A 22,733-nucleotide genomic window follows, 5' to 3' on the forward strand; every position below is an offset into this window, starting at 1 on the left:
GGAGGAGGTGGAGAGGTGGGGAAAGGAGGAGGGAAGGAGAGGTAGAAGGAGGAGGTGGAGACGTTCTATTCCAACCTGTGTGTTGTGATAATTGTGTTATTTGCTCTATACCTGTTAGTTCATATGCCTTGACACTGTGATATATACAGTAGGCCTAAAGGCTGAGACAATAAGAAGACACAGTGGCAGAATGAATTCAACCACACACACACACACACACACACACACACTGGTCTCACACACACACACACACACACACTGGTCTCACACACACACACACACACACACACACACACACACACACACACACACACACACACACACACACTGGTCTCACACACACACACACACACACACACACACACACACACACACACACACACACACACTGGTCTCACACACACACACACACACACACACACACCTGGTCTCACACACACACACACACACACACACACACTGGTCTCACACACACACACACACACACACACACACACTGGTCTCACACACACACACACACACACACACACACACACACACACACACTGGTCTCACACACACACACACACACACACACACACACACTGGTCTCACACACACACACACACACACACACACACACACACACACACACACACACACACACACACACACACACACACTGGTCTCACACACACACACACACACACACACACACACACTGGTCTCACACACACACACACACACACACACACACACACACACACACACACACCTGGTCTCACACACACACCACACACACACACACACACACACACACACTGGTCTCACACACACACACACACACACACACACACACCACTGGTCTCACACACACACACACACACACACACACACACACACTGGTCTCACACACACACACACACACACACACACACACTGGTCTCACACACACACACACACACACACACTGGTCTCACACACACACACACACACACACACACACACACCTGGTCTCACACACACACACACACACACACACACACACACACTGGTCTCACACACACACACACACACACACACACACACACACACTGGTCTCACACACACACACACACACACACACACACACACTGGTCTCACACACACACACACACACACACACACACACACTGGTCTCACACACACACACACACACACACACACACACAACTGGTCTCACACACACACACACACACACACACACACACACACACACACACTGGTCTCACACACACACACACACACACACACACACACACACTGGTCTCACACACACACACACACACACACACACACACACACACACACACACTGGTCTCACACACACACACACACACACACACACACTGGTCTCACACACACACACACACACACACACACACACACTGGTCTCACACACACACACACACACACACACACACACACTGGTCTCACACACACACACACACACACACACACACACACACACACACACTGGTCTCACACACACACACACACACACACACACACACACACACACAACTGGTCTCACACACACACTGGTCTCACACACACACACACACACACACACACACACACACACACTGGTCTCACACACACACACACACACACACACACACACACACACACACACACACACACACATGGTCTCACACACACACACACACACACACACACACACACACACTGGTCTCACACACACACACACACTGGTCTCACACACACACACACACACACACACACACACACACTGGTCTCACACACACACACACACACACACACACACACACACACACACACACTGGTCTCACACACACACACACACACACACACACACACACACACACACACACACACACTGGTCTCACACACACACACACACACTGGTCTCACACACACACACACACACACACACACACACACACACTGGTCTCACACACACACACACACACACACACACACACACACACACACACACACACACACACACACACACACTGGTCTCACACACACACACACACACACACACACTCCTCTCACTCACACACACACCACACACACACACACACACACACTCCTGTCTTCTCCTCAGCCTCATCCCTCCTTCTGTTCCTCCTCTTCTCCTGTCTTCTCCTCATCCCTCCTCCTCTTCTCAGTTATCTTCGGTTACAGTTTTGAACAAACACACACATTTTCCAGACCCACACAAGTAACCTGTCTTTTCTGCGCCTCATCCTCAGTGCTCAGTCTGAGCGTAACCCCTGGGTGGTGTTGACCTCGACCCTAATAGAATGCTGCAGAGGTCAAGGGTCAGAGATCGGACTGGACCTGGGTCAGGAGATCATGAACATGGTCCGCTCCCTCTACCCCTCCAAACACAAACTACCTGCACAGGTAACACCTACCAGTGTTTGTGTAGAGCTGGACAGTGTGTAGTATAATGGTATTCTGTGTAGTATAATGGTATTCTGTGTAGAGCCAGACAGTATAATGGTATTCTGTGTAGTATAATGGTATTCTGTGTAGAGCCAGACAGTATAATGGTATTCTGTGTAGAGCCAGACAGTATAATGGTATTCTGTGTAGAGCCAGACAGTATAATGGTATTCTGTGTAGAGCCAGACAGTATAATGGTATTCTGTGTAGTATAATGGTATTCTGTGTAGTATAATGGTATTCTGTGTAGTATAATGGTATTCTGTGTAGAGCCAGACAGTATAATGGTATTCTGTGTAGTATGATGGTATTCTGTGTAGAGCCAGACAGTATAATGTTATTCTGTGTAGAGCCAGACAGTATAATGGTATTCTGTGTAGTATGATGGTATTCTGTATAGAGCCAGACAGTATAATGGTATTCTGTGTAGAGCCAGACAGTTTAATGGTATTCTGTGTAGTATAATGGTATTCTGTATAGAGCCAGACAGTATAATGTTATTCTGTGTAGAGCCAGACAGTATAATGGTATTCTGTGTAGTATAATGGTATTCTGTGTAGAGCCAGACAGTATAATGGTATTCTGTGTAGTATAATGTTATTCTGTATAGAGCCAGACAGTATAATGGTATTCTGTGTAGTATAATGGTATTCTGTGTAGAGCCAGACAGTTTAATGGTATTCTGTGTAGTATAATGGTATTCTGTGTAGAGCCAGACAGTATAATGGTATTCTGTGTAGAGCCAGACAGTTTAATGGTATTCTGTGTAGAGCCAGACAGTATAATGGTATTCTGTGTAGAGCCAGACAGTATAATGGTATTCTGTGTAGAGCCAGACAGTATAATGGTATTCTGTGTAGTATAATGGTATTCTGTGTAGAGCCAGACAGTATAATGGTATTCTGTGTAGAGCCAGACAGTTTAATGGTATTCTGTGTAGAGCCAGACAGTATAATGGTATTCTGTGTAGAGCCAGACAGTTTAATGGTATTCTGTGTAGTATAATGGTATTCTGTGTAGTATAATGGTATTCTGTATAGAGCCAGACAGTATAATGGTATTCTGTGTAGTATAATGGTATTCTGTGTAGAGCCAGACAGTATAATGGTATTCTGTGTAGTATAATGTTATTCTGTGTAGTATAATGGTATTCTGTGTAGAGCCAGACAGTATAATAGTATTCTGTGTAGAGCCAGACAGTATAATGGTATTCTGTATAGAGCCAGACAGTATAATGGTATTCTGTATAGTATAATGGTATTCTGTGTAGAGCCAGACAGTATAATGGTATTCTGTATAGTATAATGGTATTCTGTGTAGAGCCAGACAGTATAATGGTATTCTGTGTAGAGCCAGACAGTATAATGGTATTCTGTGCAGTATAATGGTATTCTGTATAGACCCAGACAGTATAATGGTATTCTGTGTAGAGCCAGACAGTATAATGTTATTCTGTGTAGTATAATGGTATTCTGTGTAGAGCCAGACAGTATAATGTTATTCTGTGTAGAGCCAGACAGTATAATGGTATTCTGTGTAGTATAATGGTATTCTGTATAGAGCCAGACAGTATAATGGTATTCTGTGTAGAGCCAGACAGTATAATGTTATTCTGTGTAGTATAATGGTATTCTGTGTAGAGCCAGACAGTATAATGTTATTCTGTGTAGAGCCAGACAGTATAATGGTATTCTGTGCAGTATAATGGTATTCTGTATAGAGCCAGACAGTATAATGGTATTCTGTGTAGTATAATGGTATTCTGTGTAGAGCCAGACAGTATAATGGTATTCTGTGTAGTATAATGGTATTCTGTGTAGAGCCAGACAGTATAATGGTATTCTGTGTAGAGCCAGACAGTATAATGGTATTCTGTGTAGTATAATGGTATTCTGTATAGAGCCAGACAGTATAATGGTATTCTGTGTAGAGCCAGACAGTATAATGGTATTCTGTGTAGTATAATGGTATTCTGTGCAGTATAATGGTATTCTGTGCAGTATAATGGTATTCTGTGTAGAGCCAGACAGTATAATGGTATTCTGTGTAGTATAATGGTATTCTGTGTAGAACCAGACAGTATAATGGTATTCTGTATAGTATAATGGTATTCTGTGTAGAGCCAGACAGTATAATGGTATTCTGTGTAGTATAATGGTATTCTGTATAGAGCCAGACAGTATAATGGTATTCTGTGTAGAGCCAGACAGTATAATGGTATTCTGTGTAGTATAATGGTATTCTGTGCAGTATAATGGTATTCTGTATAGAGCCAGACAGTATAATGGTATTCTGTGTAGTATAGTGGTATTTTGTGTAGAGCCAGACAGTATAATGGTATTCTGTGTAGTATAGTGGTATTTTGTGTAGAGCCAGACAGTATAATGGTATTCTGTATAGAGCCAGACAGTATAATGGTATTCTGTGTAGAGCCAGACAGTATAATGGTATTCTGTGTAGTATAATGTTATTCTGTATAGAGCCAGACAGTATAATGGTATTCTGTGTGAATAGCTTTGTGATATTCCTGGTAATAATGTCCCTAAGCTATACTAATCTTTGTGTGGAGGAGAGATGACTGTTTCACTCTGAACACACTTTTAATTTAAAGCCTATAGAATGAAACCCCTGGAGCATGATGGGAAACCGATTGTCTTGTGATGTCCGTATATTACCGCCAGCACCATGCAGCCGCGTGCCACTCTCTTTAACATGTACTGCATGTGTCCCTCCCTCCTCCCTCCTCTCTCCTTCCCTCCTTCCTCCCCCTCCCTCCTTCCTCATCCCTCTCTCCTTCCCACATCTCTCTCCCTCCTTCCTTCCCACCCACCCTTCCTCATCCCTCCCTCCTTCCTCATCCCTACCTCCCCCCTCCCTCCTTCCCTCCCCTTACCTTCCTCATCTCCCCCTCCTCATCCCTCCTCCTTCCTCATCCCTACTTCCCTCCCTTCCCTCCCTCCTCCCCTCTCCCCCCTCCCTACCTCCCCCCTCCCTCCTTCCTCATCCCCTCCTCCCCTTCCCTCCCTCCCTCCCTCCCTCCCCCTTCCCCTCCCTCCCTCCTGCCTCGTCCCTCCTTCCCCCCTCCCCTCCCTCCCCTCATCCCTACCTCCCTCCCCTTCCTCATCCCTCCTCCCTCCCTCCCCCTCTGTCTCCTCCCATCTCCCCCTCCCTCCCTCTCTCCCTCCTCCCATCTCCTCCCTCCTCTCTCCTTCCTCATCCCTCCCTCTCCCCTCCCATCTCCCCCTCCCTCCCTCCTCCCTCCTCCCTCCCCTCTCCCTACAGTGTATCAGATACATGTCGTCCCTGCTCCTGGACCAACCAGGCCTACGGCTCCCAGCTCTGAAACTGTTGACCGAGAGTCAAGACCCCCAGCTGTTAGAGCTGGCCCTGGATCAGATCAACAACATCACCGAGGTAACAATCACACTTTATTCATCCGTATTGACTCACAGAATGGGTCTTCTGCTCCGTATTGACTCACAGAATGGGTCTTCTGCTCCGTATTGACTCACAGAATGAGTCTTCTGCTCCGTATTGACTCACAGAATGAGTCTTCTGCTCCGTATTGACTCACAGAATGAGTCTTCTGCTGTTAGCCAACCCCTCTGGAGCACCCAGCTGTTTAGGGGTTACATTGACTCTGTACTGGTACCCCCTGTATATAGCCTCCACATTGACTCTGTACCGGTACCCCCTGTATATAGCCTCCACATTGACTCTGTACCGTAACACCCTGTATATAGCCTCCACATTGACTCTGTACCGGTACCCCCCTGTATATAGCCTCCACATTGACTCTGTACCGGTACCCCCTGTATATAGTCTCCACATTGACTCTGTACCGTAACACCCTGTATATAGCCTCCACATTGACTCTGTACCGGTACCCCCCTGTATATAGCCTCCACATTGACTCTGTACCGTAACACCCTGTATATAGCCTCCACATTGACTCTGTACCGGTACCCCCTGTATATAGCCTCCACATTGACTCTGTACCGGTACCCCCTGTATATAGCCTCCACATTGACTCTGTACCGGTACCCCCTGTATATAGCCTCCACATTGACTCTGTACCGGTACCCCCTGTATATAGCCTCCACATTGACTCTGTACCGGTACCCCCTGTATATAGCTTCCACATTGACTCTGTACCGTAATACCCTGTATATAGCTTCCACATTGACTCTGTACCGTAATACCCTGTATATAGCCTCCACATTGACTCTGTACCGGTACCCCCTGTATATAGCCTCCACATTGACTCTGTACCGTAATACCCTGTATATAGCCTCCACATTGACTCTGTACCGTAATACCCTGTATATAGCCTCCACATTGACTCTGTACCGGTACACCCTGTATATAGCCTCCACATTGACTCTGTACCGTAATACCCTGTATATAGCCTCCACATTGACTCTGTACCGGTACCCCCTGTATATAGCCTCCACATTGACTCTGTACCGGTACCCCCTGTATATAGTCTCCACATTGACTCTGTACCGGTACCCCCTGTATATAGCCTCCACATTGACTCTGTACCGTAATACCCTGTATATAGCCTCCACATTGACTCTGTACTGGTACCCCCTGTATATAGCCTCCACATTGACTCTGTACCGTAATACCCTGTATATAGCCTCCACATTGACTCTGTACCGTAATACCCTGTATATAGCCTCCACATTGACTCTGTACCGTAATACCCCCTGTATATAGTCTCCACATTGACTCTGTACCGTAATACCCCCTGTATATAGTCTCCACATTGACTCTGTACCGTAATACCCCCTGTATATAGCCTCCACATTGACTCTGTACCGTAATACCCCCTGTATATAGCCTCCACATTGACTCTGTACCGTAATACCCTGTATATAGCCTCCACATTGACTCTGTACCGTAATACCCTGTATATAGCCTCCACATTGACTCTGTACCGGTACCCCCTGTATATAGCCTCCACACTGTATATATTGTTATTTTACTGCCCCTCTTTAATTACTTGTTACTTTTATTTCTTATTCTTATCCATATTTTCTTAAACCTGCATTGTTGGTTAAAGGGCTTGTAAGTCAGCATTTCATTGTGAGGTCTACTACACCTGTTGTATTCAGCATTTCACTGTAAGGTCTACTACACCTGTTGTATTCAGCATTTCACTGTAAGGTCTACTACACCTGTTGTATTCAGCATTTCACTGTAAGGTCTACTACACCTGTTGTATTCAGCATTTCACTGTAAGGTCTACTACACCTGTTGTATTCAGCATTTCATTGTGAGGTCTACTACACCTGTTGTATTCAGCATTTCACTGTGAGGTCTACTACACCTGTTGTATTCAGCATTTCACTGTGAGGTCTACTACACCTGTTGTATTCAGCATTTCACTGTGAGGTCTACTACACCTGTTGTATTCAGCATTTCACTGTAAGGTCTACTACACCTGTTGTATTCAGCATTTCACTGTGAGGTCTACTACACCTGTTGTATTCAGCATTTCACTGTGAGGTCTACTACACCTGTTGTATTCAGCATTTCACTGTGAGGTCTACTACACCTGTTGTATTCAGCATTTCACTGTGAGGTCTACTACACCTGTTGTATTCAGCATTTCACTGTGAGGTCTACTACACCTGTTGTATTCAGCATTTCACTGTAAGGTCTACTACACCTGTTGTATTCAGCATTTCACTGTAAGGTCTACTACACCTGTTGTATTCAGCATTTCACTGTAAGGTCTACTACACCTGTTGTATTCAGCATTTCACTGTGTGGTCTACTACACCTGTTGTATTCAGCATTTCACTGTGAGGTCTACTACACCTGTTGTATTCAGCATTTTACTGTAAGGTCTACTACACCTGTTGTATTCAGCATTTCACTGTGAGGTCTACTACACCTGTTGTATTCAGCATTTCACTGTGAGGTCTACACACCTGTTGTATTCAGCATTTCACTGTGAGGTCTACTACACCTGTTGTATTCAGCATTTCACTGTGAGGTCTACTACACCTGTTGTATTCAGCATTTCACTGTGAGGTCTACTACACCTGTTGTATTCAGCATTTCACTGTAAGGTCTACTACACCTGTTGTATTCAGCATTTCACTGTGAGGTCTACTACACCTGTTGTATTCAGCATTTCACTGTAAGGTCTACTACACCTGTTGTATTAAGCATTTCACTGTGAGGTCTACTACACCTGTTGTATTCAGCATTTCACTGTGTGGTCTACTACACCTGTTGTATTCAGCATTTCAATGTGAGGTCTACACCTGTTGTATTCAGCATTTCACTGTGAGGTCTACTACACCTGTTGTATTCAGCATTTCAATGTGAGGTCTACACCTGTTGTATTCAGCATTTCACTGTGAGGTCTACTACACCTGTTGTATTCAGCATTTCACTGTGAGGTCTACTACACCTGTTGTATTCAGCATTTCACTGTGAGGTCTACTACACCTGTTGTATTCAGCATTTCACTGTGAGGTCTACTACACCTGTTGTATTCAGCATTTCACTGTGAGGTCTACACCTGTTGTATTCAGCATTTCACTGTAAGGTCTACTACACCTGTTGTATTCAGCATTTCACTGTGAGGTCTACTACACCTGTTGTATTCAGCATTTCACTGTAAGGTCTACTACACCTGTTGTATTCAGCATTTCACTGTGAGGTCTACTACACCTGTTGTATTCAGCATTTCACTGTGAGGTCTACTACACCTGTTGTATTCAGCATTTCACTGTAAGGTCTACTACACCTGTTGTATTCAGCATTTCACTGTGAGGTCTACTACACCTGTTGTATTCAGCATTTCACTGTAAGGTCTACTACACCTGTTGTATTCAGCATTTCACTGTGTGGTCTACTACACCTGTTGTATTCAGCATTTCACTGTGTGGTCTACTACACCTGTTGTATTCAGCATTTCACTGTGAGGTCTACTACACCTGTTGTATTCAGCATTTCACTGTGAGGTCTACTACACCTGTTGTATTCAGCATTTCACTGTGAGGTCTACTACACCTGTTGTATTCAGCATTTCACTGTAAGGTCTACTACACCTGTTGTATTCAGCGTTTCACTGTGAGGTCTACTACACCTGTGAGGTCTACTACACCTGTTGTATTCAGCATTTCACTGTGAGGTCTACTACACCTGTTGTATTCAGCATTTCACTGTGAGGTCTACTACACCTGTTGTATTCAGCATTTCACTGTGAGGTCTACACCTGTTGTATTCAGCATTTCACTGTAAGGTCTACTACACCTGTTGTATTCAGCATTTCACTGTGAGGTCTACTACACCTGTTGTATTCAGCATTTCACTGTGTGGTCTACTACACCTGTTGTATTCAGCATTTCACTGTGAGGTCTACTACACCTGTTGTATTCAGCATTTCACTGTGAGGTCTACTACACCTGTTGTATTCAGCATTTCACTGTGAGGTCTACTACACCTGTTGTATTCAGCATTTCACTGTGAGGTCTACACCTGTTGTATTCAGCATTTCACTGTGAGGTCTACTACACCTGTTGTATTCAGCATTTCACTGTGAGGTCTACTACACCTGTTGTATTCAGCATTTCACTGTGAGGTCTACTACACCTGTTGTATTCAGCATTTCACTGTGAGGTCTACTACACCTGTTGTATTCAGCATTTCACTGTGAGGTCTACTACACCTGTTGTATTCAGCATTTCACTGTGAGGTCTACTACACCTGTTGTATTCAGCATTTCACTGTAAGGTCTACTACACCTGTTGTATTCAGCATTTCACTGTGAGGTCTACTACACCTGTTGTATTCAGCATTTCACTGTGAGGTCTACTACACCTGTTGTATTCAGCATTTCACTGTAAGGTCTACTACACCTGTTGTATTCAGCATTTCACTGTAAGGTCTACTACACCTGTTGTATTCAGCATTTCACTGTGAGGTCTACTACACCTGTTGTATTCAGCATTTCACTGTAAGGTCTACTACACCTGTTGTATTCAGCATTTCACTGTGAGGTCTACTACACCTGTTGTATTCAGCATTTCACTGTGAGGTCTACCACCTGCTGTATTCAGCATTTCACTGTGAGGTCTACTACACCTGTTGTATTCAGCATTTCACTGTGAGGTCTACTACACCTGTTGTATTCAGCATTTCACTGTGAGGTCTACTACACCTGTTGTATTCAGCATTTCACTGTAAGGTCTACTACACCTGTTGTATTCAGCATTTCACTGTAAGGTCTACTACACCTGTTGTATTCAGCATTTCACTGTGAGGTCTACTACACCTGTTGTATTCAGCATTTCACTGTGTGGTCTACTACACCTGTTGTATTCAGCATTTCACTGTAAGGTCTACTACACCTGTTGTATTCAGCATTTCACTGTGAGGTCTACCTACACCTGTTGTATTCAGCATTTCACTGTGAGGTCTACTACACCTGTTGTATTCAGCATTTCACTGTGAGGTCTACTACACCTGTTGTATTCAGCATTTCACTGTGAGGTCTACTACACCTGTTGTATTCAGCATTTCACTGTGAGGTCTACTACACCTGTTGTATTCAGCATTTTACTGTGAAGTCTACTACACCTGTTGTATTCAGCATTTCACTGTGAGGTCTACTACACCTGTTGTATTCAGCATTTCACTGTAAGGTCTACTACACCTGTTGTATTCAGCATTTCACTGTAAGGTCTACTACACCTGTTGTATTCAGCATTTCACTGTAAGGTCTACTACACCTGTTGTATTCAGCATTTCACTGTAAGGTCTACTACACCTGTTGTATTCAGCATTTCACTGTAAGGTCTACTACACCTGTTGTATTCAGCATTTCACTGTGAGGTCTACTACACCTGTTGTATTCAGCATTTCACTGTGAGGTCTACACCTGTTGTATTCAGCATTTCACTGTGAGGTCTACTACACCTGTTGTATTCAGCATTTCACTGTGTGGTCTACTACACCTGTTGTATTCAGCATTTCACTGTGAGGTCTACACCTGTTGTATTCAGCATTTCACTGTGAGGTCTACTACACCTGCTGTATTCAGCATTTCACTGTAAGGTCTACTACACCTGTTGTATTCAGCATTTCACTGTGAGGTCTACTACACCTGTTGTATTCAGCATTTCACTGTGAGGTCTACTACACCTGTTGTATTCAGCATTTCACTGTGAGGTCTACTACACCTGTTGTATTCAGCATTTCACTGTGAGGTCTACTACACCTGTTGTATTCAGCATTTCACTGTGAGGTCTACACCTGTTGTATTCAGCATTTCACTGTGAGGTCTACCACCTGTTGTATTCAGCATTTCACTGTAAGGTCTACTACACCTGTTGTATTCAGCATTTCACTGTGAGGTCTACTACACCTGTTGTATTCAGCATTTCACTGTAAGGTCTACTACACCTGTTGTATTCAGCATTTCACTGTAAGGTCTACTACACCTGTTGTATTCAGCATTTCACTGTAAGGTCTACTACACCTGTTGTATTCAGCATTTCACTGTAAGGTCTACTACACCTGTTGTATTCAGCATTTCACTGTGAGGTCTACTACACCTGTTGTATTCAGCATTTTACTGTAAGGTCTACTACACCTGTTGTATTCAGCATTTCACTGTGAGGTCTACTACACCTGTTGTATTCAGCATTTCACTGTGAGGTCTACACCTGTTGTATTCAGCATTTCACTGTGAGGTCTACTACACCTGTTGTATTCAGCATTTCACTGTGTGGTCTACTACACCTGTTGTATTCAGCATTTCACTGTGTGGTCTACTACACCTGTTGTATTCAGCATTTCACTGTGAGGTCTACTACACCTGCTGTATTCAGCATTTCACTGTAAGGTCTACTACACCTGTTGTATTCAGCATTTCACTGTGAGGTCTACTACACCTGTTGTATTCAGCATTTCACTGTGAGGTCTACTACACCTGTTGTATTCAGCATTTCACTGTGAGGTCTACTACACCTGTTGTATTCAGCATTTCACTGTGAGGTCTACTACACCTGTTGTATTCAGCATTTCACTGTGAGGTCTACCACCTGTTGTATTCAGCATTTCACTGTGAGGTCTACCACCTGTTGTATTCAGCATTTCACTGTAAGGTCTACTACACCTGTTGTATTCAGCATTTCACTGTGAGGTCTACTACACCTGTTGTATTCAGCATTTCACTGTAAGGTCTACTACACCTGTTGTATTCAGCATTTCACTGTGAGGTCTACTACACCTGTTGTATTCAGCATTTCACTGTGAGGTCTACTACACCTGTTGTATTCAGCATTTCACTGTGAGGTCTACTACACCTGTTGTATTCAGCATTTCACTGTGAGGTCTACTACACCTGTTGTATTCAGCATTTCACTGTGAGGTCTACCACCTGTTGTATTCAGCATTTCACTGTAAGGTCTACTACACCTGTTGTATTCAGCATTTCACTGTGAGGTCTACTACACCTGTTGTATTCAGCATTTCACTGTGAGGTCTACTACACCTGTTGTATTCAGCATTTCACTGTGAGGTCTACACCTGTTGTATTCAGCATTTCACTGTGAGGTCTACTACACCTGTTGTATTCAGCATTTCACTGTAAGGTCTACTACACCTGTTGTATTCAGCATTTCACTGTAAGGTCTACTACACCTGTTGTATTCAGCATTTCACTGTGAGGTCTACTACACCTGTGAGGTCTACTACACCTGTTGTATTCAGCATTTCACTGTGAGGTCTACTACACCTGTTGTATTCAGCATTTCACTGTGAGGTCTACACCTGTTGTATTCAGCATTTCACTGTGAGGTCTACTACACCTGTTGTATTCAGCATTTCACTGTGAGGTCTACTACACCTGTTGTATTCAGCATTTCACTGTGAGGTCTACACCTGTTGTATTCAGCATTTCACTGTGAGGTCTACTACACCTGTTGTATTCAGCATTTCACTGTGAGGTCTACTACACCTGTTGTATTCAGCATTTCACTGTGAGGTCTACTACACCTGTTGTATTCAGCATTTCACTGTGAGGTCTACTACACCTGTTGTATTCAGCATTTTACTGTAAGGTCTACTACACCTGTTGTATTCAGCATTTCACTGTGAGGTCTACTACACCTGTTGTATTCAGCATTTCACTGTAAGGTCTACTACACCTGTTGTATTCAGCATTTCACTGTAAGGTCTACTACACCTGTTGTATTCAGCATTTCACTGTGAGGTCTACTACACCTGTTGTATTCAGCATTTCACTGTGAGGTCTACTACACCTGTTGTATTCAGCATTTCACTGTAAGGTCTACTACACCTGTTGTATTCAGCATTTCACTGTGAGGTCTACTACACCTGTTGTATTCAGCATTTCACTGTGAGGTCTACACCTGTTGTATTCAGCATTTCACTGTAAGGTCTACTACACCTGTTGTATTCAGCATTTCACTGTGAGGTCTACTACACCTGTTGTATTCAGCATTTCACTGTAAGGTCTACTACACCTGTTGTATTCAGCATTTCACTGTAAGGTCTACTACACCTGTTGTATTCAGCATTTCACTGTGAGGTCTACACCTGTTGTATTCAGCATTTCACTGTGAGGTCTACTACACCTGTTGTATTCAGCATTTCACTGTGAGGTCTACTACACCTGTTGTATTCAGCATTTCACTGTGAGGTTGTCTACACCTGTTGTATTCAGCATTTCACTGTAAGGTCTACTACACCTGTTGTATTCAGCATTTCACTGTAAGGTCTACTACACCTGTTGTATTCAGCATTTCACTGTGTGGTCTACTACACCTGTTGTATTCAGCATTTCACTGTAAGGTCTACCTACACCTGTTGTATTCAGCATTTCACTGTGAGGTCTACTACACCTGTTGTATTCAGCATTTCACTGTGAGGTCTACTACACCTGTTGTATTCAGCATTTCACTGTGAGGTCTACTACACCTGTTGTATTCAGCATTTCACTGTGAGGTCTACTACACCTGTTGTATTCAGCATTTCACTGTGAGGTCTACTACACCTGTTGTATTCAGCATTTCACTGTAAGGTCTACTACACCTGTTGTATTCAGCATTTCACTGTGTGGTCTACTACACCTGTTGTATTCAGCATTTCACTGTAAGGTCTACTACACCTGTTGTATTCAGCATTTCACTGTGAGGTCTACTACACCTGTTGTATTCAGCATTTCACTGTGAGGTCTACTACACCTGTTGTATTCAGCATTTCACTGTGAGGTCTACACCCTGTTGTATTCAGCATTTCACTGTGAGGTCTACTACACCTGTTGTATTCAGCATTTCACTGTAAGGTCTACTACACCTGTTGTATTCAGCATTTCACTGTGAGGTCTACTACACCTGTTGTATTCAGCATTTCACTGTGAGGTCTACCACCTGTTGTATTCAGCATTTCACTGTGAGGTCTACTACACCTGTTGTATTCAGCATTTCACTGTGAGGTCTACTACACCTGTTGTATTCAGCATTTTACTGTGAGGTCTACTACACCTGTTGTATTCAGCATTTCACTGTGAGGTCTACTACACCTGTTGTATTCAGCATTTCACTGTAAGGTCTACTACACCTGTTGTATTCAGCATTTCACTGTAAGGTCTACTACACCTGTTGTATTCAGCATTTCACTGTAAGGTCTACTACACCTGTTGTATTCAGCATTTCACTGTGAGGTCTACTACACCTGTTGTATTCAGCATTTCACTGTGAGGTCTACTACACCTGTTGTATTCAGCATTTCACTGTGAGGTCTACTACACCTGTTGTATTCAGCATTTCACTGTGAGGTCTACTACACCTGTTGTATTCAGCATTTCACTGTGAGGTCTACTACACCTGTTGTATTCAGCATTTCACTGTGAGGTCTACTACACCTGTTGTATTCAGCATTTCACTGTGAGGTCTACTACACCTGTTGTATTCAGCATTTCACTGTGAGGTCTACTACACCTGTTGTATTCAGCATTTCACTGTGAGGTCTACTACACCTGTTGTATTCAGCATTTCACTGTGAGGTCTACTACACCTGTTGTATTCAGCATTTCACTGTGAGGTCTACTACACCTGTTGTATTCAGCATTTCACTGTGAGGTCTACTACACCTGTTGTATTCAGCATTTCACTGTAAGGTCTACTACACCTGTTGTATTCAGCATTTTACTGTAAGGTCTACTACACCTGTTGTATTCAGCGTTTCACTGTAAGGTCTACTACACCTGTTGTATTCAGCATTTCACTGTGAGGTCTACTACACCTGTTGTATTCAGCATTTCACTGTGAGGTCTACTACACCTGTTGTATTCAGCATTTCACTGTGAGGTCTACTACACCTGTTGTATTCAGCATTTCACTGTAAGGTCTACTACACCTGTTGTATTCAGCATTTCACTGTGTGGTCTACTACACCTGTTGTATTCAGCATTTCACTGTAAGGTCTACTACACCTGTTGTATTCAGCATTTCACTGTAAGGTCTACTACACCTGTTGTATTCAGCATTTCACTGTGAGGTCTACTACACCTGTTGTATTCAGCATTTCACTGTGAGGTCTACTACACCTGTTGTATTCAGCATTTCACTGTGAGGTCTACTACACCTGTTGTATTCAGCATTTCACTGTAAGGTCTACTACACCTGTTGTATTCAGCATTTCACTGTGAGGTCTACTACACCTGTTGTATTCAGCATTTCACTGTGAGGTCTACTACACCTGTTGTATTCAGCATTTCACTGTGAGGTCTACTACACCTGTTGTATTCAGCATTTCACTGTGAGGTCTACTACACCTGTTGTATTCAGCATTTCACTGTAAGGTCTACTACACCTGTTGTATTCAGCATTTCACTGTGAGGTCTACTACACCTGTTGTATTCAGCATTTCACTGTGAGGTCTACTACACCTGTTTCTTCCTGAGGTCTACTACACCTGTTGTATTCAGCATTTCACTGTGAGGTCTACTACACCTGTTGTATTCAGCATTTCACTGTGAGGTCTACTACACCTGTTGTATTCAGCATTTCACTGTGAGGTCTACTACACCTGTTGTATTCAGCATTTCACTGTGAGGTCTACTACACCTGTTGTATTCAGCATTTCACTGTAAGGTCTACTACACCTGTTGTATTCAGCATTTCACTGTGAGGTCTACTACACCTGTTGTATTCAGCATTTCACTGTGAGGTCTACTACACCTGTTGTATTCAGCATTTCACTGTAAGGTCTACTACACCTGTTGTATTCAGCATTTCACTGTGAGGTCTACTACACCTGTTGTATTCAGCATTTCACTGTGAGGTCTACTACACCTGTTGTATTCAGCATTTCACTGTAAGGTCAACTACACCTGTTGTATTCAGCATTTCACTGTGAGGTCTACTACACCTGTTGTATTCAGCATTTCACTGTGTGGTCTACTACACCTGTTGTATTCAGCATTTCACTGTGAGGTCTACTACACCTGTTGTATTCAGCATTTCACTGTGAGGTCTACTACACCTGTTGTATTCAGCATTTCACTGTGAGGTCTACTACACCTGTTGTATTCAGCATTTCACTGTGAGGTCTACTACACCTGTTGTATTCAGCATTTCACTGTAAGGTCTACTACACCTGTTGTATTCAGCATTTCACTGTGTGGTCTACTACACCTGTTGTATTCAGCGTTTCACTGTGAGGTCTACTACACCTGTTGTATTCAGCATTTTACTGTGAGGTCTACTACACCTGTTGTATTCAGCGTTTCACTGTAAGGTCTACTACACCTGTTGTATTCAGCATTTCACTGTGAGGTCTACTACACCTGTTGTATTCAGCATTTCACTGTGAGGTCTACTACACCTGTTGTATTCAGCGTTTCACTGTGAGGTCTACTACACCTGTTGTATTCAGCATTTCACTGTGAGGTCTACTACACCTGTTGTATTCAGCATTTCACTGTGAGGTCTACTACACCTGTTGTATTCAGCATTTCACTGTAAGGTCTACTACACCTGTTGTATTCAGCATTTCACTGTGTGGTCTACTACACCTGTTGTATTCAGCATTTCACTGTAAGGTCTACTACACCTGTTGTATTCAGCATTTCACTGTGAGGTCTACTACACCTGTTGTATTCAGCATTTCACTGTGAGGTCTACTACACCTGTTGTATTCAGCATTTCACTGTGAGGTCTACTACACCTGTTGTATTCAGCATTTCACTGTAAGGTCTACTACACCTGTTGTATTCAGCATTTCACTGTGAGGTCTACTACACCTGTTGTATTCAGCATTTCACTGTGAGGTCTACTACACCTGTTGTATTCAGCATTTCACTGTGAGGTCTACTACACCTGTTGTATTCAGCATTTCACTGTGAGGTCTACTACACCTGTTGTATTCAGCGTTTCACTGTGAGGTCTACTACACCTGTTGTATTCAGCATTTCACTGTGAGGTCTACTACACCTGTTGTATTCAGCGTTTCACTGTGAGGTCTACTACACCTGTTGTATTCAGCGTTTCACTGTGAGGTCTACTACACCTGTTGTATTCAGCATTTCACTGTGAGGTCTACTACACCTGTTGTATTCAGCATTTCACTGTGAGGTCTACTACACCTGTTGTATTCAGCATTTCACTGTGAGGTCTACTACACCTGTTGTATTCAGCATTTCACTGTGAGGTCTACTACACCTGTGGTATTCAGCATTTCACTGTGAGGTCTACTACACCTGTTGTATTCAGCGTTTCACTGTGAGGTCTACTACACCTGTTGTATTCAGCATTTCACTGTGAGGTCTACTACACCTGTTGTATTCAGCATTTCACTGTGAGGTCTACTACACCTGTTGTATTCAGCATTTCACTGTGAGGTCTACTACACCTGTTGTATTCAGCATTTCACTATGAGGTCTACTACACCTGTTGTATTCAGCATTTCACTGTGAGGTCTACTACACCTGTTGTATTCAGCATTTCACTGTGAGGTCTACTACACCTGTTGTATTCAGCATTTCACTGTGAGGTCTACTACACCTGTTGTATTCAGCATTTCACTGTGAGGTCTACACCTGTTGTATTCAGCATTTCACTGTGAGGTCTACTACACCTGTGAGGTCTACTACACCTGTTGTATTCAGCATTTCACTGTGAGGTCTACTACACCTGTTGTATTCAGCATTTCACTGTGAGGTCTACTACACCTGTTGTATTCAGCATTTCACTGTAAGGTCTACTACACCTGTTGTATTCAGCATTTCACTGTGAGGTCTACTACACCTGTTGTATTCAGCATTTCACTGTAAGGTCTACTACACCTGTTGTATTCAGCATTTCACTGTGAGGTCTACTACACCTGTTGTATTCAGCATTTCACTGTGAGGTCTACTACACCTGTTGTATTCAGCATTTCACTGTGAGGTCTACTACACCTGTTGTATTCAGCATTTCACTGTAAGGTCTACTACACCTGTTGTATTCAGCATTTCACTGTGAGGTCTACTACACCTGTTGTATTCAGCATTTCACTGTAAGGTCTACTACACCTGTTGTATTCAGCATTTCACTGTGAGGTCTACTACACCTGTTGTATTCAGCATTTCACTGTGAGGTCTACTACACCTGTTGTATTCAGCATTTCACTGTAAGGTCTACTACACCTGTTGTATTCAGCATTTCACTGTGAGGTCTACTACACCTGTTGTATTCAGCATTTCACTGTGAGGTCTACTACACCTGTTGTATTCAGCATTTCACTATGAGGTCTACTACACCTGTTGTATTCAGCATTTCACTGTGAGGTCTACTACACCTGTTGTATTCAGCATTTCACTGTGAGGTCTACTACACCTGTTGTATTCAGCATTTCACTGTGAGGTCTACTACACCTGTTGTATTCAGCATTTCACTGTGAGGTCTACACCTGTTGTATTCAGCATTTCACTGTGAGGTCGTCTACACCTGTTGTATTCAGCATTTCACTGTAAGGTCTACTACACCTGTTGTATTCAGCATTTCACTGTAAGGTCTACTACACCTGTTGTATTCAGCATTTCACTGTGAGGTTGTCTACACCTGTTGTATTCAGCATTTCACTGTAAGGTCTACTACACCTGTTGTATTCAGCATTTCACTGTAAGGTCTACTACACCTGTTGTATTCAGCATTTCACTGTAAAGTCTACTACACCTGTTGTATTCAGCATTTCACTGTGAGGTCTACTACACCTGTTGTATTCAGCATTTCACTGTGAGGTCTACTACACCTGTTGTATTCAGCATTTCACTGTGAGGTCTACTACACCTGTTCTATTCAGCATTTCACTGTAAGGTCTACTACACCTGTTGTATTCAGCATTTTACTGTAAGGTCTACTACACCTGTTGTATTCAGCATTTCACTGTAAAGTCTACTACACCTGTTGTATTCAGCATTTCACTGTGAGGTCTACTACACCTGTTGTATTCAGCATTTCACTGTGAGGTCTACTACACCTGTTGTATTCAGCATTTCACTGTAAGGTCTACTACACCTGTTGTATTCAGCATTTCACTGTGAGGTCTACTACACCTGTTGTATTCAGCATTTCACTGTGAGGTCTACTACACCTGTGAGGTCTACTACACCTGTTGTATTCAGCATTTCACTGTGAGGTCTACTACACCTGTTGTATTCAGCATTTCACTGTGAGGTCTACTACACCTGTTGTATTCAGCATTTCACTGTGAGGTCTACTACACCTGTTGTATTCAGCATTTCACTGTAAGGTCTACTACACCTGTTGTATTCAGCATTTCACTGTGAGGTCTACTACACCTGTTGTATTCAGCATTTCACTGTAAGGTCTACTACACCTGTTGTATTCAGCATTTCACTGTGAGGTCTACTACACCTGTTGTATTCAGCATTTCACTGTGAGGTCTACACCTGTTGTATTCAGCATTTCACTGTGAGGTCTACTACACCTGTTGTATTCAGCGTTTCACTGTGAGGTCTACTACACCTGTGAGGTCTACTACACCTGTTGTATTCAGCATTTCACTATGAGGTCTACTACACCTGTTGTATTCAGCATTTCACTGTGAGGTCTACTACACCTGTTGTATTCAGCATTTCACTGTGAGGTCTACTACACCTGTTGTATTCAGCATTTCACTGTGAGGTCTACTACACCTGCTGTATTCAGCATTTCACTGTGAGGTCTACTACACCTGTTGTATTCAGCATTTCACTGTGAGGTCTACTACACCTGTTGTATTCAGCATTTCACTGTGAGGTCTACACCTGTTGTATTCAGCATTTCACTGTGAGGTCTACTACACCTGTTGTATTCAGCATTTCACTGTGAGGTCTACTACACCTGTTGTATTCAGCATTTCACTGTGAGGTCTACTACACCTGCTGTATTCAGCATTTCACTGTGAGGTCTACTCACCTGTTGTATTCAGCATTTCACTGTGAGGTCTACTACACCTGTTGTATTCAGCATTTCACTGTGAGGTCTACTACACCTGTTGTATTCAGCATTTCACTGTGAGGTCTACTACACCTGTTGTATTCAGCATTTCACTGTAAGGTCTACTACACCTGTTGTATTCAGCGTTTCACTGTGAGGTCTACACCCTGTTGTATTCAGCATTTCACTGTGAGGTCTACTACACCTGTTGTATTCAGCATTTCACTGTGAGGTCTACTCACCTGCTGTATTCAGCATTTCACTGTGAGGTCTACACACCTGTTGTATTCAGCATTTCACTGTGAGGTCTACTACACCTGTTGTATTCAGCATTTCACTGTGAGGTCTACTACACCTGTTGTATTCAGCATTTCACTGTGAGGTCTACTACACCTGTTGTATTCAGCATTTCACTGTAAGGTCTACTACACCTGTTGTATTCAGCATTTCACTGTGAGGTCTACTACACCTGCTGTATTCAGCATTTCACTGTGAGGTCTTACACCTGTTGTATTCAGCATTTCACTGTGAGGTCTACTACACCTGTTGTATTCAGCATTTCACTGTGAGGTCTACCACCTGTTGTATTCAGCATTTCACTGTGAGGTCTACTCACACACACTGTTTGTCTCCTGTGTTTTTTAACCGTGTACCCTCCTCTCCCAGGTGTGTGATTCTACCTGCGACCCGGAGCTCCTGTCTCTCCTGCTCGATGCTGGTCTCCTGGTAGGGTGTGTATCGTCCCCCCTCTACTCTCCTCTCAGCGCCCACCTGCTCTCCAGACACCGAGAGGGAGGTTGGGACGTGGAGAAGGCCGCGTCAGAGCTGCTCCAGGCTGGGTACCGAGCTCAGGCCGGTTCTCTGCTTCTGACCCACCGTGGTACCCACCCGGGTCTCGCCACGTTTAACACAGCTCTCGCTGTCGTTAAGAAGTGGCTCTGAGTTTACCGGAGAGGAAGCCAGACAGACGCACTTAATTGACTGTAGATAATTTAGTCGCTGTTATTGTGTTACTAATGTTATCTATTCATTACTAGAAAACAAATTGGCCCTGAAAACCGAGTGGCTCTGGGTGTTGTCGCACGTACGTGCACTAATTCTCACACGAGCACTGTAATTGGCTAAATAGGGTGTTCTTTTTTTTTCTTCATGTCGTTAAGTGGAAGAAGACCTGTTCTGCTGCTGTTACGATTGGCTGTCCAGTGTTCTGCAAAACACGCGTGCTTTGACCTGAAATAAAACACAAATAAATAATTAAATCCATATTAATCTAAATAAATAATTAATTGTAGTCCTACGATGTATTGAAGTTGGAAGGTATTTGTGATGATTTGAAATGGATAAACGACGTCTAATGAGCTGGTTGTATTCAACGCCTCTTATCATTTCCTGTTTGTTTGTTTGTTGAGTCATGTTCCTGGATCTACACAATCAATGTCCACACGGAGTCGTCCTTGAAAACATCTGAAACATTTCCTTTTGGAAACGGCTCTCTTCTTCAGAGACCGTAGGGGGAGAGAGATTAGGGAGGGAGGGAGAGAGATTAGGGAGGGAGGGAGAGAGATTAGGGAGGGAGGGAGAGAGATTAGGGAGAGAGAGTGAGTTGGGAGGGAGAGAGAGAGAGGGCAGAGGTGGAGAGAGAGAGAGGTGGAGAGAGAGAGTAGGTAGGGAGGGAGAGAGACGTAGGGAGGGAGAGAGAGGGAGTAGGAAGGGAGAGAGTGAGTAGGAAGGGAGAGAGTGAGTAGGAAGGGAGAGAGTGAGTAGGGAGGGAGTATGGAGGGTGGAGAGAGAGAGTAGGGA

General features: G+C 43.4%; 1 protein-coding gene across 1 annotated transcript in view; it reads left to right on the forward strand.

Moving 5' to 3' along the window:
• nbas (NBAS subunit of NRZ tethering complex) overlaps nt 1-22,291 on the forward strand; it is a 307,080-nt gene extending 284,789 nt beyond the window's left edge. The window contains exons 52-54 of the mRNA XM_045721215.1: nt 2,262-2,415; nt 5,740-5,871; nt 21,600-22,291. Of these exons, the coding sequence (XP_045577171.1) occupies nt 2,262-2,415; nt 5,740-5,871; nt 21,600-21,875 (562 nt within the window). The 3' untranslated portion in view covers nt 21,876-22,291. The remainder of the gene's footprint in view (nt 1-2,261; nt 2,416-5,739; nt 5,872-21,599) is intronic.
• The last annotated feature ends 442 nt before the right edge of the window (nt 22,292-22,733 follow it).

This window comes from Salmo salar, chromosome ssa06, assembly GCF_905237065.1.
Source record: "Salmo salar chromosome ssa06, Ssal_v3.1, whole genome shotgun sequence".
NCBI lineage: Eukaryota > Metazoa > Chordata > Actinopteri > Salmoniformes > Salmonidae > Salmo > Salmo salar.